The sequence below is a fragment of the Osmerus mordax genome, chromosome 9 (assembly GCF_038355195.1).
Source record: "Osmerus mordax isolate fOsmMor3 chromosome 9, fOsmMor3.pri, whole genome shotgun sequence".
NCBI classification, from domain to species: Eukaryota; Metazoa; Chordata; class Actinopteri; order Osmeriformes; family Osmeridae; genus Osmerus; species Osmerus mordax.
Window position 1 is genome coordinate 5,149,905 of NC_090058.1, and position 15,710 is coordinate 5,165,614.

The 15,710-nt window shown below is 49.8% G+C and overlaps 2 protein-coding genes across 2 annotated transcripts; one reads left to right on the plus strand and one right to left on the minus strand.

Annotated features, from left to right (window-relative positions):
- Positions 1–377: 377 nt before the first annotated feature.
- Positions 378–9,171, plus strand: fbxo34 (F-box protein 34; the record flags this gene model as incomplete). The annotated part of the gene is given in 2 exon segments (XM_067243884.1): positions 378–505; positions 4,384–9,171. A coding segment is annotated over 1 exon segment (2,286 nt). The 3' UTR covers positions 6,672–9,171.
- A 114-nt stretch (positions 9,172–9,285) lies between these two features.
- Positions 9,286–15,556, minus strand: atg14 (autophagy related 14). Its single transcript, XM_067242915.1, has 10 exons — positions 15,049–15,556; positions 14,353–14,415; positions 14,216–14,258; positions 14,053–14,134; positions 13,342–13,579; positions 12,788–13,017; positions 12,455–12,572; positions 12,001–12,091; positions 11,812–11,897; positions 9,286–11,709 (listed from the first exon to the last, which is right to left on the minus strand). The coding sequence occupies exons 1-10, from the start codon at positions 15,333–15,335 to the stop codon at positions 11,409–11,411; spliced, it is 1,539 nt and encodes a 512-aa protein (XP_067099016.1). The 5' UTR covers positions 15,336–15,556; the 3' UTR covers positions 9,286–11,408.
- Positions 15,557–15,710: the final 154 nt, after the last annotated feature.

The window sequence follows — 15,710 nt, forward strand, 5'->3', positions numbered from 1 at the left end:
CAGTCTGTCAGCATTGTTTCCCGGCTCAATCACCTCAGTAGTGATGAAGGTTACATGGCTGATTAGATCACTGGTTTTGGCTATGCATGAAACATGGTGTTTTTTTCTTTCTCTATTCAAATATACCGACCACCCACACCATTGAATTGTGGTGCAGGAAGTTAATGCACAACGACCTATCCCAACCAGGTGTCATGGTAACAAGAGGTGAATAATCACCCAGTATCAGCCCTCCATGTCCCCCGTGGCGGAAAAACCGTGGAGGAAGTAGCTCTCCAATTATCCCAGCATGCACCAGCTTGTCCACTGTGTTTCTGTGTGTGAGAGCTGTGAGGTGGTCTCAGTCTAACTCCTAACTCTCTCCTGTCTCTACGCAGTGGGTGGAGCCCAGAGGTCGTTGTGTTGCAACCCAACACTGCCAAGCAACGCGACAGGAGCATTCTGGGATAGGTGGAGCGGACAGGAGGTCCGCCGATCAGGCGTCTCGCTGGACTGGATGATGGAGGTAAGAGCACGCCTGACAAACGTTCATCTGTGAGTCGCAGCGGAGCCACCTATCACAGGGAACGTGGGACGCCGTCCCCCAACCAGCTGTCAGTCTAGAGCCAGAGCCCGCCCAGCCTCTTTCACCCTCAGCAGATCAGATATGCAAGTAGCTCTGTCAATGAGTTATTTGACTGTTTTGTTGTGAAGGTCTTTCTCAACTATTCAAATCAACAATGCAAGGATGAGGGTTGGGTCCCGGTCTTGTATAAGAATGTGTCAGGGGTGGTAGCTAGGTGCTGATGGGCCAGTTAGGTGACGTAAACGGGTATCTGGAGTGTTTTAAGTTTTTCGTTTAACCAGTTCTGGAGAAACTCAAAATTGTAAAACACTTCTTTTGCAGAGTATCCCTCTTCCCCTCTCCCCCTCTCTCCTCTCCCTCTCTCCTGTTCCCCCCTCTACCTCCTCCTCTCCCTCTCCCTCTCTCTCTTTCCCTCTCTCTCCCTCTCTCCCCTCTCCTCTCTCTCTCCCTCTCCCTCTCTCCCCTTTCCCTCTCTCTCCCTCTCTCCCTCTCCTCTCTCTCCCTCCTCTCTCTCTCCCCCCTCTACTCCTCTCTCTCTCTCTCTCTCTCTCTCTCCTCCTCTCCCCCTCTACTCCTCCTCTCCCTCTCTCTCCTCTCCCCCTCTCCACTCCCTCCCCTCCCAGCTTCAACCTTGTGTCTTTAAAATGACGTCCTGTGTGTTTATGCCAAGCTGTTGAAGCCACATGTGGAGACTCGTGCAGCCCCCCCCCTCCACACACACACACACACATACACACACACACACCTCACCTCAGGAAGGACATAAAAAATGTTACACCATAGTTTCAGCGGACCGGTCCGTGATTGCTAGTATGACTTCATTCCTTACTTCACAGATTGGATGGCTTCCCAGCAGCCCCCCATAGAGTGCAAGTTAGTGACGGGTGCATTTCAATACTCTTAAGATGCGCCTCCCTTATTGCCTTTCTCTCATCTTAAGTAAACAGACGAGAGAAAGTTCCAGGGTTTAAGCTGAGGAAAGGCGATGGGAGCAGAGAGAGCCACTGTAGCCTATTGGGACTCAGCCGAGGTCTTGGAAGCTGTACTGGGGGGGGGGGGGGGGGGGGGGGGGGGGGGGGGGGCTGGGGCTGGGTGAGGGTATGAGCTCACCTCATCAGAGCCCAGTGACTCATTCTTCTCTGCTCTCTGCTGGGCCTGTAAAGCCAAGGCTGGCCTGTTTTCTTGTACATAACGCTGGTTGTACTTTCCCCTCAAATTAGCTATTAGCTCTGATGTGTGTTTTGGCACGTGTTCGCTCTCTGAGGAAAGTCTGACTTTGCAGGGGTGGGGTGGGGGCTAGGCCAGGCCAGGCCAGCTTAGGCTGGGATACGACATGGGCTAGGGTAGGACTTGGCTAGGGCTGGGCTGGGTTCTGGGTAGAAGACTTCCTGGGTGGCTGTGGACCTGAAGGGTCAGTCTGGACTGTGGAGGTAGGATCATGAAGTATTATTATCATGCATAGAACAGGAGCTGGGCATTCGGCAAGAGCTGGGGGCTGGGGGCAGCCAAAGGGAAGGGGCCCATCATTTTGTTCAGCTTGTGTAAATGTGAGGACCCACATTGAGGGCCAGAACACGAATGGCAGATTAGAAAAAGGAGTCTGCCAAAGTTACTGAGCACTCAGTTGAAAAGTGCAGCCTGTATTTTACAGGGGTAAGACTGTGGGTGTCTGTTTATACGTAGACGAGAACAGAATGGAACGGAACAGACTAGAAAACCGGGGAGTTGTCAACTGGCACACACAGGTCCACACCGTCACCAAGGCTGAACCTCTGGGACAGCAGAGCTCTGCTGGCACCTGCCCAAATGTCCTTCCCTGTTTTTTTATTGTCATGTGTACATATATACACAGGGTGTGCACACAGTTCAGAGGAACGGTTATTGGTGAGCTTCCACGCTCACAATAGAAGGTGGGTGAAGAGGTAGGAGAGATTGAAGATCTCTCTCTCTCTCTCTCTCTGTCTCTCTCCCTCTGTCTCTGTCTGTCTGTCTCTGTCTGTCTCTGTCTGTCTGTCTCTGTCTGTCTCTGTCTGTCTCTCTTTCTCTGTCTCTCTTTCTCTCTTTCTCTGTCTCTCTTTCTCTGTCTCTTCTGTGTCTCTCTATCTCGCTGCTTCCAGGACATTTACAACATGTCCGACGCCAGGCCAGGGCAGTCCCCGGCAGTTGTGTTGCAGGGCAGTGTGCTGCCTCCCCAGCAGGCTGATGTGATGACTAGCCCTCAGTGAGGCCCCAGGGGGCTGGAATTCTCCAGTAGATGAATTTATGGCCATTATCAGAACGTTCGTGTTAATGTTCGCGTTCTATTGGCCGGTCAGGATTTCAATACCAGATGAGCCAATCTATGCACCTTCGTTGAGTTGCCAAGGTGCTGTCGCTGTAAGCAGGAAGTGAAAGGAGCCTCGTGACAGGAAGTGAGTTATTGTTGACCTGTTGTGTTCCTAACCACCCCTTCCTCAGCCTGTCACCGTCCAAAACAAAGCAGACCCTTACATCTGCCAGGACACCCAGTTACACTAAGCTCTATAAGCCCTATGTGCTAAATGTCGCCCTGGCCTGTCGGAATGTGATTGCAGCACGACAGAAACACTCCTGTCCGCAAGCCTACACAGCAGGATTGAGAGAGGGAGGAGGAGGAGGGAGAGGAGGGTGTGAGAAAGAGAGACAGAGAGAACCAGGAAGAGAGAGAGGGAGACGGGCAGGGAGATGGAGGGAGGGAGGGGGGGGAGGGCACGAAGGGGGGCAGGCCGGGTGCAGGCCTTTCAAGGGCACAGCAACTGCATTTCTCCACACTGATCAGCCTATCAGACGATGAGTCTGTGTGATACCCTCCCCCCCCCCCCCCCTCCCCCACCTCCCCACCACCACTACTAGAAAGCTGCAGTCCCCTTGTCACCTGCACCCACCTCCTTTACATGCCAGCCCCAGTTTGGTCACGTGACACACACACCCACACACCTACATTCTCTGCCCACCATAATAAGGCCTTCTGGGCTGTAGTGAACAATGCCTTATATGCACTTGTGCCTGTCAGAGCTAGAGTCTGTCTGGCTGTCCCACTGTGGCTATGTGTGTGTGTGTGTGTTTGATTGAGAGCATGCACACATCTTGGTCAGCTGAGTGCCCAGCTGTTCTCTCTGTTCCCATGATGTCAGAGGATGGCGACTGGAGGAACAGCACTTGGTATTGTCAGCAGAGGGAGGGTCAGGGAACAGCTGCAGTTGTTGTTGCCATTGGCAGGTCAAGAGGAACACACCTCATCTTGCAGCAAGCAGCTCTCCACAGAGAGAGTTGTGGTCTGCAGACACTCCTTCTGTACTCGCTAGCTGCTAGGATGCTGTCTCTAGAAGGATGAATGGAGTCAGGTGGCTGAGCGGTTAGGGAATTGGGCTAGTAATCAGAAGGTTGCCGGTTCGATTCTTGGCTGTGCGATTGATGTTGTGTCCTGTGCCAAGGCACTTCACTTGTCCCTGTACTTACTGTAAGTCTCTCTGGAGAAGAGCGTCTGCTAAATGGCTAAATGACTAAATGTAATGTAAATGTAATGTTGGTTTAGGGCAGACAGCCTCTTTGAGGGCAACCACCAAGAAGGCCTGTTACCCTGACCTAGCTACAGTAGCTAACTGCATGCCTAGGATGTTGTGAGCCAAAAACAGTTATTATGTTCCTAAATCTCCCTTTTACTGCAAAATGTGTAATGTTACTTAAGGAATATCATTATTTATTTTTTGTGTAGCTCTTAAACTCAACTCAGTTTTCACATGTCATGTAAAACGTATTGTAATCTGCAACCCAATGACCTCTTTTCTCCTCTCCTCCAGCCATGCACCTGAAGCCCCATCCTCATCTCCAGAAGAGTGAGCTGCGACTGGAGACCTGTCAGGACATCCAGCGGACCGGTCTTCACCACCAGGGGGCGATGAAGACTGAGTGGGGTCTCCTCCCGTCCTGCCCCCGCTCAGGCTCCACCAATCCCAGCCTGGCCTCTGGGGGGCGCAGCCCTCTCACTTTCATCTCCACCAATCACAACGTCAGCAGCAATGGTGGCCCCGCCTCCAGACTGAGCAGTACCTGGGCCCGTAGGAGCAAGTCCTCCCCTTCCTCGACCTCCTCATCCCAGAGCCCCGTCACCTTCACCTCCTCCCTGCTGCTGCTCACCTCTGGCCTGGACCACGAGGCCTCGTTCAGCCTGTACCAGGCCCAGTACCAGACCCAGGACGGGGAGGGGGAGGGGCCTCTGGACATCTGGGCCGTCATCAAGCCCGGCAACACCAAGGAGAAGATCGCCATCTTCGCCTCGCAGCTGTGTGGCGGCAGAGATAGCGGAGGCGAGCGAGATGGCAGTGATGGCAGTGGGGGAGAGGAGGAGGGAGGGGGTAGTGGGGGGGAAGGGGGAGAGGTGGCACAAGAGGCGCCGGACTGTGGGTTGGGTCCCGGTGGGCTGGCGGTGCGGACTGTGTCCATAAAGGTGAAGGGCTGCTGGGAAAGCGAGTGCTCGGTGGCCAAGCGGCGCCGGAGGTCCACTCACCACCAGGTCGTCCTCCGGGAGGGAGCCAGGCTGCTGGTTCCCCACACCCAGGGCTCCCGGGAGAGCAGCCCAGCCCGGGAGCCCCTCAGCCAGCCTCCTCTGTTGCCAGAGAGGGGGGTGTCTGTGGAGGAGCAGGACTGCCGGGTGAAGGAGGGAGAGACGGAGGAAGAGAGTGGGAAAACTCTGTCCGTGGTGGAGATGGTGGCCTTTCTAGAGCAGAGAGCCAGCGACCAGCTTGTGGACCCTAAGCCCGTGTCTTTACGCAGCTCCACCACCATCACCTTATCCAAGGTCCCCCCCACCTCCCTGGCCTCCGAGCTGCTGCCCAGAGACAACCCAGACGAGGAGGGGGAGAGTGTGCGCGTGTCCGACATGGTGGCCAAGCTGGAGTCTGAGTGCCTGAAGCGAAAGACCACGAGTGGGGACGTAGCGGGGGAGCTCTCCCGAAGCAACAGCCTGAGGAGGAGCGTAGGACGGGTGCTGCTAGCTGGGGTGGACGCATGCTCTGCCTCTACCCAGCCTCCAACCCCTCCCACCCAGCCCCAGGATCACACCGCCCCCAGCCCCCCAGAGAGCCCTGCGGGCCTCACGGTCAAACCCAGCAGCTGGTTTGAACCCCAGGTCTCTCTAGTCTCGGCCCTACCGTCTCCCAGTGTGGACCCAGCCTGTGGAGCCTCCATCCAGGCCAGAAAACCTGAAGATCCCAGCCTGGGGTCTGGAGGTCTGGAGGTCCTGACAGAGGGTGGGAGTGATCAGTCTGTGTTACCCCAGGCCCAGGCAAGCACAGACCCCACCAGGCAGAGAGAAGACGAGCCCCTACCTGGCATGCTGTTCTTCTCTAAGAAACCCTCGGCCCCTTCCTCTTACACACACTCCACCGAGCCCCACACGCTCACACTCCCGGACACAGTGACCATCCTGAAGCGTGCCACAGACCCCGAGCACTCAGAGACTCTGACCTCCGCCCCTGCTTCCCTCCCTCTCCCCACGCCCCTCTCCACCTTTCACCAGGAGGAGGAGGGAGAGGGGGAGGGAGAGGGGGAGGAAGGCTCGGGAGAGGAGGAGGGCAGTGCGGGTCGTGAGGCAGTGCCTTTCCCCCTGCGTCGCATGGTGTCTCACGAGTTCCTGGAGGTGAGGTTTAAGATCCAGCTGCTCCTGGAGCCGCAGCAGTACCTGGCCTTCCTGCCGCACCACGTCCTGCTCAAGATCTTCTCCCTGCTGCCCACTCAGGCCCTGGCCGCCCTCAAGTGCTCCTGCCACTACTTCAAGTTCGTCATCGAGAGCTACGGCGTGCGCCCCGCGGACTCTCGCTGGGTGTGCGACCCCCGCTACAAGGACGACCCCTGTAAGCAGTGCAAGAGGCGGTACGGCCGCGGGGACGTGTCCCTGTGCCGCTGGCACCATAAGCCCTACTGCCAGGCCATGCCCTACGGGCCGGGCTACTGGATGTGTTGCCACGGCTCCCACAAAGACACGCCCGGGTGCAACGTGGGTCTCCATGACAACCGTTGGGTGCCGGCCTTTCACAGTATAAACATGCCAATCTATAAGAGGGTCAGGGACTCTGAGGAAGAGGCCTAGGGGACGACTGGCTGACTGACCCTTCTGGGTGCTTTGTTTCTGCCTTGGAAGGCTTGATCAATATGAGTGTGTTTGCCGGAGTGTGTGTGTGTAAGTGGATGTGTGTGTTTGGGTGGCCCGTTATATATTGCCATATATGTGCATGTGCATTTACTAGTGGGAGTCTTGTCTTGAGTGCAACCAGGTTTCCTGTACTGATACTGATGATGAGGATGATGATGATGAGGAGGAATCGCTGGATCTGTTCTAAATATCCCTCGCCCCACCCCCTAACCTGACCCAGCCCTGCCCTGCTCTGCCCTTCCCCACATCTCTAGCCCTCAGGTCCTCTGAGATTGTCAGCACTTTAACCCATTCAAGAATCCTCCAGCCTCAGAAGATTTCTGTCAGGGTATTTTTATTATCTTGCTTCACGTTTTAAGATTTTTTTTTAGGGGGATTTAATTCTGATTGCTAAAGCTGTATGGAGGAGTTGTAGGAAGGTTTCTCTTCCAGCTCCAGACGCTTGGGACCTCTGCCTCGTGAGGCAGTCATTATGGCTGCTGCACGGAGAGATCAGAACCTCTGGAGGCAGGTCTGCCAGCTGTGTGCTGTCTACCCAGAGACCCAGGCACTAGTGTGAGTTACTGTGTGTCTGTGGTGCTGGGGATGGCAGCGTCTGGTGCCCTGGTCCAGCCATAATGTCAATCAGCTACCACACATCCCACCTTCCTCTGTTGGGACACCTAGGTGAGGCTGATGTAGGATCGCTCGGTCCTGCTAACACCCAAATCTCTTAATGTTTTGAACAAACTGCAAAACAGACTGAAGGCCCAGGGAGGTTCTCCCCATTAGTCTGCCAGCAAGATGATTCCGTATCAGAACATCAGTGTTGATCAGTTTTGTGGTTGGCAGTGGGATGGCAAGCTACCCCAGTGGGTAACTATACCCATCTCTGTATTTCGAGTGGAGGGTCCGAGCAGGGGGGGGTTATGTGTTTTGATGGGAGCCTCGGTTGGGACCCAGGTTGTGTTTACATGTGTAAATAAAGAGTCCTATATCTACAGCAGAGTGAGGAACCTCTCCACAGCAGTGATTTGACTTGAATGCATTCATCTTATCAGTTGGTTTGAAATAAATACTTTTTTTGTTTGTTTTTTTTCTCTCACCCTGTCATGCATATATTTATGAATCAGATGGTTGTTTTGCCGTTATGGGATGGAATTTTCCGTTGTTTAAACTCTGGTCTCTCTCTGCTGGGTGTCATCTTGCTTTACTTTGATGATGATATCTCCTTGTGCTGTTTTCCTCCAATGGAAAGGATAGGCCTCGGCACCTGGTCTTTACAATGACTTTAACTGGACAATTTTTAGAACAAAAGAGAATAAGGAGGACTGTATATGGGGGGGAAAACTGTTATTTTTCCTATTTTAAAGTTTGTTATACAATCCCTGCTGTCCGTAATTTTACTCCAATAAAGCGCATTATTTGAGGTTTTATGTTCCTGTAAAACTGCTCTGCTGTTTATTCTCTCAGTCTGAACTGTGGCGAGGTCTCTGTGCCTAAGACAACTTACGAATACACCCCCTAACAAGTCTATGCATAGTTCCTGTCGTTGTAGTGGAAGTGAAAGCTGTTCAGACATTCGATGTGTCTACTGCAGTACAGGGTTCCCACAGGGTCTTAAAAAGTTAAACATTCTGAAGTTTAAATTTAAGGCCTTAAAACATCTTAACTGCCAGATGGACTTGGACTTATAAATCAAACTCAACCTGTAAATAAAACTGATAAAAGGTCAATTTAAGACTCTTGGTTACGTCTTTCCTGGTGGGACAGCTGGGTACCTGGAAAGACAGTCGGCAGAGAGGATCTGGGGAGTGCGCTGTGGCTACAGGGATCTGGGCCCACGGATGTGTTTGGCACTATGCTCTGTGCTGGTTTTGAACCCAGGTTGTTGTGGTGTAGGCCTTTGTTCTCAACCCACTACACCACAGGGTCCCCCTTCAATATACTTGTAAATAACATTTATATTACTTACCTACTGATATATTACTGATATCAGTTAAATTAATTGGTTTGAGCGAGATTTGAACCAGGGGTAACGTGTTTGGCAGTAGACTCGATGGTACACATGCTGAGCCACAGAGGTTTCCTGCAACGGTACCTTCTACAAGATGGTGTAATTGCCCTTATGACACTACTAAATGCCAACGAACAACAAACGTTTTGTTTGCCAAGTTATAAAACAGAATACTGATATGACCTGAAACTGTTGTCTGTTTTACAGATGAATGCTATGCCTACCACTGGACTTGCATTTATAGAGATTCTACATCGAAATTATATCTTGTCGCTACGAACAAGGACGATGTAGCTCTAGAGCCCCTTTCCTGGCAGGATTGGCAGGTAAAGTTAAGTGGCGTTTCACAACATGGGAAATCATGGCTGCAAGCCTAAATGCAAGAGAAAGGGAAGGTTTTTCCTTTCCAGAACGTGACTCAATAAAGAACATGGAAACGTTTCTACCATTTTATTCTTGTGCTCTACACACCGGTTGGTGGAGGTGGTGGGTGTTTCTTTTGGGGGGTGGGGACTGGCTAGAACAACTGATGGGGTGTGGGGGGGGTGTGTGCTGCGTACTCTGGTCTCTAGTGAGGTTTAGATTTCAGTGTTTCTCATTGAAGAGGGCCAGCACTCCTATAATCATTGTCATATGTGCATAGCCACTGACATGTAACAGTGACGCAACATCGTTTTATTCAAAGGTTTTTCAGTCAATTTCTATTAGGTCCTACAATGAGATAGTAGTGATAATCATATGAATCACAGAACATTGGAGACTTTTAAAAGATACTAAAAAGACCACAGGTTTGAATCAGATGTTTATGTCAACAAAAACAAGTATTCATCCATTCACACATTTTACTAGTATTATACAAGATCCTTGCAAAGGTCTTTTCTATTCAAATATTGCTTTGGGTGACATTTATACTGTAAATGCCGAGTGTGCATAATTCAACATGTTTTGAAAGGCATTCCACACAAATCCCTAGCTAAAATAACAGAAGAACCCAACCGAGTTGCCATGTTGTTCCAGAATGCTGGGACAGGACTAGCTATGAGGTGGTGATGCCATGGTGTTCCAGAATGCTGGGACAGGACTAGCTATGAGGTGGTGATGTCATGGTGTTCCAGAATGCTGGGACAGGACTAGCTATGAGGTGGTGACAGGGAAAGTGACAGAGGTGTCACTGTTTTCAAAGTTCTGAAGTGCTGTAAATAGTCAAGAATAAAAAAACGAAAACATCAGATTCAGATAAAACGGCATGTAAGATGTTCTGTCTGTCTAACTGCTAAACCAAAAATTACATTTTTAGGCACCCATTTTCCCATGACAATATAAAAGAAATACCTGGGGTGGTATTTCAGATCCACAAGATGAGACATGTGTCTCCTTTTGATGCATTTTTGCAAATCCGAAATACATTCCCAAAACATACGGTACCTCCGTGGTGTCTGTCAGTTGGTATGATTTAGGTAGCTTCCTTGGGGCTGTTTAGAGCCATCTTTAAGACTCACAGACCCTCCATTCCACAAGCCCACTGGCACATCTGCTTCCAGCTTCAGGCTAAATCGCTACTTCTAAGGGGTTAGCCCGACCTTGTCAGTGAAGAGCAACAACCTTGTATGTTTTCACCCAAAAACTGATCTAGTAAACCAGATTTGTGTTATGAGCTTGATGGTGAGCTACATTTGATCAGTTACAACTGGGACAGCAGTAAAAGACTTACAAGATGGTAACCCTCTCTCCTGGAACAGTAAAATAATATGATTGTTACTCTTACTCTTAATGGTCAGCCATCTGTCCTGTCCCATTAGGATCAGGTTTTGTAAACAACATGTAAAAGGTAAAGTCAACTGTAAAACAAAAAGTGCCACGTCATATTCGAGTGAGGACACGTCCAGCCAGAAAGTTCCTTGTTTGGCTTTAGTCTGACAAATGAACAACTTTCCATAACCTCTTCAAATATCATATGAAGAGACAAACCAAATAAACTGGAAAGATTTCAAGACTAAGGAACATGATGAACAATTAACACATTTTGACATCCAATCACATGCATCTCCTGACCGACAACTTCCTCATTCCTATTTGCATGTTTAAGGAGTAACAGGAAATGATGGCATCAGTCCAGCAGATCCTCTTTCAGCCTATGAGGGTGTTGCAGAAGGAGCAGAATAAGATTCCTACAATTGTGACACACCAGCTCGTAAGTCCTTAGGGGCCTGACCATCTACAAAGTGAAACAGAGATGGAGACCACCTGCCATGCTCTCATTCGCTCTCTCCACTATAAAGGCCTTCGTCCAAACAGGTTAATAGTCAGAGCCCCAGACAAACACTACTACTTCAGAGACACTCATCTGCCATCAAGCCTACAAAGTGTTCAGTCATGCAGGCTAGTAGAAACTAACTCTCTCTTCCCTTCTTAGTGTGTAGGTTAGGACAGGGTAAGATGAGCTACAGCAAAGCAGATCATGCTAGGCCAGGCCAGACCAAAGAACATAAGGCCATGTCAGGTTGGCTCTGTATGAGTATGTTGTTGCATAGCTTCAACCAGCCAAGACCTGGTCCAAGGTCACTTCATTGACCAGCCGATCAGAATCTACTGTAGTTCTAGAACAGAGCCCAGCAGCTCTTGAGCGACAGTACACAACAACCTGTTTCTGGTCCAGCCCAGCCTAGTTGGTCTCCCAGTCAGCGCTGGCCTGTGTAGGCCCTGAACCAGGAGGTGACAGAGGCCGCGGCGGAGGAGATCATGCCCCCAGCGTTGGCTCCGGGCTGGGACACCTGCATGGCCGTGCTCTGGGACAGGTCCATGGGCTGGGAGGGGATGTCGCAGAAGCGGGGGCTTGGAACCGTCTCCCAGTCTGTCCCCAGGTCTGTCTCCTCATCCGTTACCGCCTCCTCGCCACTCTCCTCTGCAGGCCCGGCCGCCTCCGGCTCAACAAACTCCATGGAGTCTTCCAGGTCAGCACTGACTTCGTATGGACCCGTCCTGGGTGACGAGAAAGACATATGGCCAAAATATAAACAACCATAAAAGGGGTAGAAGAGAGCTGGACCGTGGCCATAAAAAAGAGAGTTAGCCTGAAGTTACCTCCCCAGGTTCCTGTTGTCAGAGGAGACCAGGAACATGATGTTCCTAAGGGTGTGGTGGGGATGCAGCAGTTCACTGTCCACATGCTGCAGGAGAACAACCACACACAGGTTAGTGACTGTAAAGCCCTTCAGCCAGGGCTATGATCTCAAACACTTACAGTACACACAGGCATGTGCGATCAGGTACCTGGGAGAAGCACAGGTGCAGGATGTTGGTGTTGAGCTTGGTGAGAGCCCTAGTGAAGCGGTATCTACTCAAGTTGTCACCACAGAACTCACTAGGAGACAAGACAGGCAGAATACACAATTCAGTCATTGCATTAGTTTCCGAGAACTACAAAATACCTGAAAGACATGTATCCAGATCTAACACAGACAATTGTCAATTTTTGTAACTAAACAAGCATATTTTTTGAACCAAAAATAAAGGCACGTCATGGTAAGTTTTCAAACATGAAAAGCTTAGACCCCCATTGTTTTTAACCGGGCAAACTACACAGAATGTGCCAGTCACATGACACAAAGAGTAAGATCAGCATTAAATCTATCATACAGCTGTCAAGCATTAACTTCTAGAGCTCGCCTTGAAGAAATACTTTGTGCTTCGGTTCAGGGAACATTCCATCAGATAACATCCTAACCTGTTGCAGAGCTTCTTAGGCAGATTGACATCCAGAATATGTGACAGGATGTTGACAAGCTGGGTGGCGTAGCAAAGGGCAGCACTGATGGTGTGGGCCGGGTTTATGTGGTCCAACTCTACCAGGAAACACAGCAGCACCACACATGAAGTCCTTCACAGAATGATCAACTTTGCAGAAGCATCAGTATGTGGCCAATAGGGACTATAAGCAGCCTACCACTAACATGGATGTTTCGTAATCAGCATACTTATTGCTATTGAAAACAGTTAGAGTAGGGGGTTAAGTCACCAAGTTCCCTCGCCCATTCTTATTTGTGCCCTATCATCCTACCTGGCCCCTCATTGGTGCTCTTTTCCTCCACCCAGGTGTAGTAGGCTGAGCAGTCTCCGTTGCTAGGCAGGGTGACAGGTGGGCCAGTGATGCTGATGCTAGTCTCTCCATTCTGGTCATCCCAGATCCAACGGCCAGACAGGTAGGTGGTCCTCCTGGCCTCCGCCAGCTCGCTTACTGTGCTGGAGGTCAGCGCAAGGTCACACTCTGCAGCCACGTCCGCAGGGTCCCTGATGGAAACACGCAGGGGCAAAAACATCAGCTGAAGCCCAACACTGAATATTCCTTTGGTCAGGTCTGAGTGTGTGTGTGTGTGTGGGAGAGTGTTACACAGAGAGAGATAGTTACATAGAGAGAGAGATAGATACACAGAGAGATAGTTACACAGAGAGAGAGAGAGATAGTTAGAGAGAGAGAGAGAGATAGTTACACACACACAGAGAGAGAGATAGTTAGAGAGAGTGATAGTTACACAGAGAGATAGTTACACACACAGTGAGAGAGAGAGATAGTTACAGAGAGAGATAGTTGTATGTCTGTAGGTCCCTGCTGACCTGCTGCCCTGCTTGTCCTCCTGAGTGAGGAAGATGTGCGTGGTGAGCTCCAGGATGTGTCCCCTGCGGACCTCCGCCAGGAGCTCCAGCCGGGCCTGCAGCTCACGGCCCCTCTTCTCCAGCAGCTCCCCCAGGCGCCGGTTGTGCCGGTCAATCTTGTCCCTCTTCTCCTGGTGGCGGCTGGCCCGGCGCTGCAGCCTCTGGCTCTCCTCCTGGGAGCGCAGCTGCAGCTCTTTACCTGGGAGAGGGGGGAGTTGTAGTCCTTGTGATAAGATGTAAATTCTGGAGAAGGCAGGCCGGAAGGAGTCACGACAAAGGAAAGGAGTTGACTTTGGTTTATTAGTCAAGCGGCCCGGATCAAACCATCAGTTCAAGACAAACTGATGGCATGAGTGAAAACTCTCTTACAAGAGTGCTTAAATACATGAGTTGGACAGTACAGATATAGAATGCACAGAATTGCTTCCTTAACGGGTCTTCAGTGGTCAGTATATTGACACACTAGAACGTTCAGCAGGTGACGTGGTCGTTAATCACATAAGCCCTATTTGTACATGATTTTCCTTACTGTCTCTCCCATTACCGAGACACAAGCTGTACATGTACCCAGAAACTCTGCCTTACACCTTGTATTAGTGTAGTTACTAGTAAAGCTACGACAAGTTGTCTTGTTACTTATCACCTGTTGCTGCTGACAGGGCTGTCACTTACCACTCTTGACCTCCTCGTTCCCTCCACAGATAGCCTCCTTTAGTTGCTCAATCTTCATCTTGCACGACATAATCTTCCATTTCTGAAGGAAACAATTACCCCAACAAATCAGTAGGAGAAAATGTGAAGAAGACTATTTGTTTGGGTGTCTAAATAAACCTACCAGCTGGTCAGCCTGAACCTTTCTATCCATGGCTGTGATAACACTGTGAAAAGAGGGCAGTGTCATGGAAGAAAATGAACGTGAAAGTGTAAAATCCACTACAATATTAAACTAACTTGTTGACAAAGCTACAGTACCTCTGTTGAAGTTGTTCTTTCTCCTTCCTCAGCAGTTTGAGTTTCTCTAATTTTTCGGTGTAACTGCAAAGATAAATTCAATTTGGTATAACTTTCTTCCATTTTTCTCACGTTAAAGATACATAAATACCTTTGAGTGGCCGGGTAACTCACAGTTTCACTAAACCAAGTTTATACAATGGTATAAAATAACTTATTCACACAAAATAAAACATTGTAAGCCATTGCAGTACATAAGATATTATTTGTCTGCTAACATTCTCGACAGGACCATGCTGTCAGCTACGCATGCCATGGCTTGATGGTGATTTTTGGTTTCATTTGTCAGCTAGCTAACTAGCTTAAGACGATACTGTGCCTGAACTGTAAAGTTGTTTAAAAGTTACCTAGCAAGCTAACTGGCTAGCTACAATAAGAGGACATTGGTTACATTGTCTGTGACACATACGTATTGGGCTACAGCACTTCTAACTTCAATGATAAAATAAAGTAAATTGTCGTAATATTTAGTAAACAACAACCGAAGTAGCTAGCTAGTACTGCTAACTAGCTAACCAGCTAGCTATCTTGTGTGTTTATGCTGGTAAGCCATTGTGTTGATGACATTTAGATGGGGTTAGCGATTTCCCCTGAAACAAGCCGATTGACTTTTTGTCTAATTTGTTTAGTGTTCATTTTGTGAATGTCATCACCCACCGTTCTGGGTTTCTACCGTCAAAGTACACGAAGTCCCCTGCCTGGATACATCTGGCACAGGTCAGCCTGCGCCTGGCTGTGTTGCAGAGTGGGCATCTCTCCACAGCGACGTAGAGGCCCTCCGCATCGTCCACAGACTCCACCATGAGAGATCCGGGGGATCCCGCGGTGGTCGTTGCGTAGAGGTGATGAGAACGGAGTGGCGGTCGACCACCAGGTAATGCCCCGGCGGAGGTCCCCTCACTAGGGCCAGTAGCCCTTAATTCAGCTCCAGCAGCAGAAGCCATCTAGGCTAGCTTGCTAACTCAACCAAGTCTGTTAGTTTCGCAATTAGGAAGCACTAACAATATGCTTTTCCTTTGTTGGTGGTATGCTTCAGACCACCAGTTGTCATTTCTTTATATAAGTACTTTCGATATATATTTACTACGGTTTGGCCGTCTTCATATCAGAATATTTGGCCTGGGAAGGAGAAAAATATGTAGGCTAGGATCAGTTCTCAACGGAGCCCCTGTCGCGCTATCTGCCTGCTTCTTTACATCACGTGACACGGTTTGTTTATGTAGCTACGTCATTATTGGGTGGAGATTACCATATGTGGAACTATGTCTAATAATCAAAACAATAACGAAAACCTTTAGTTTATTTTCTTTAGCAGAATA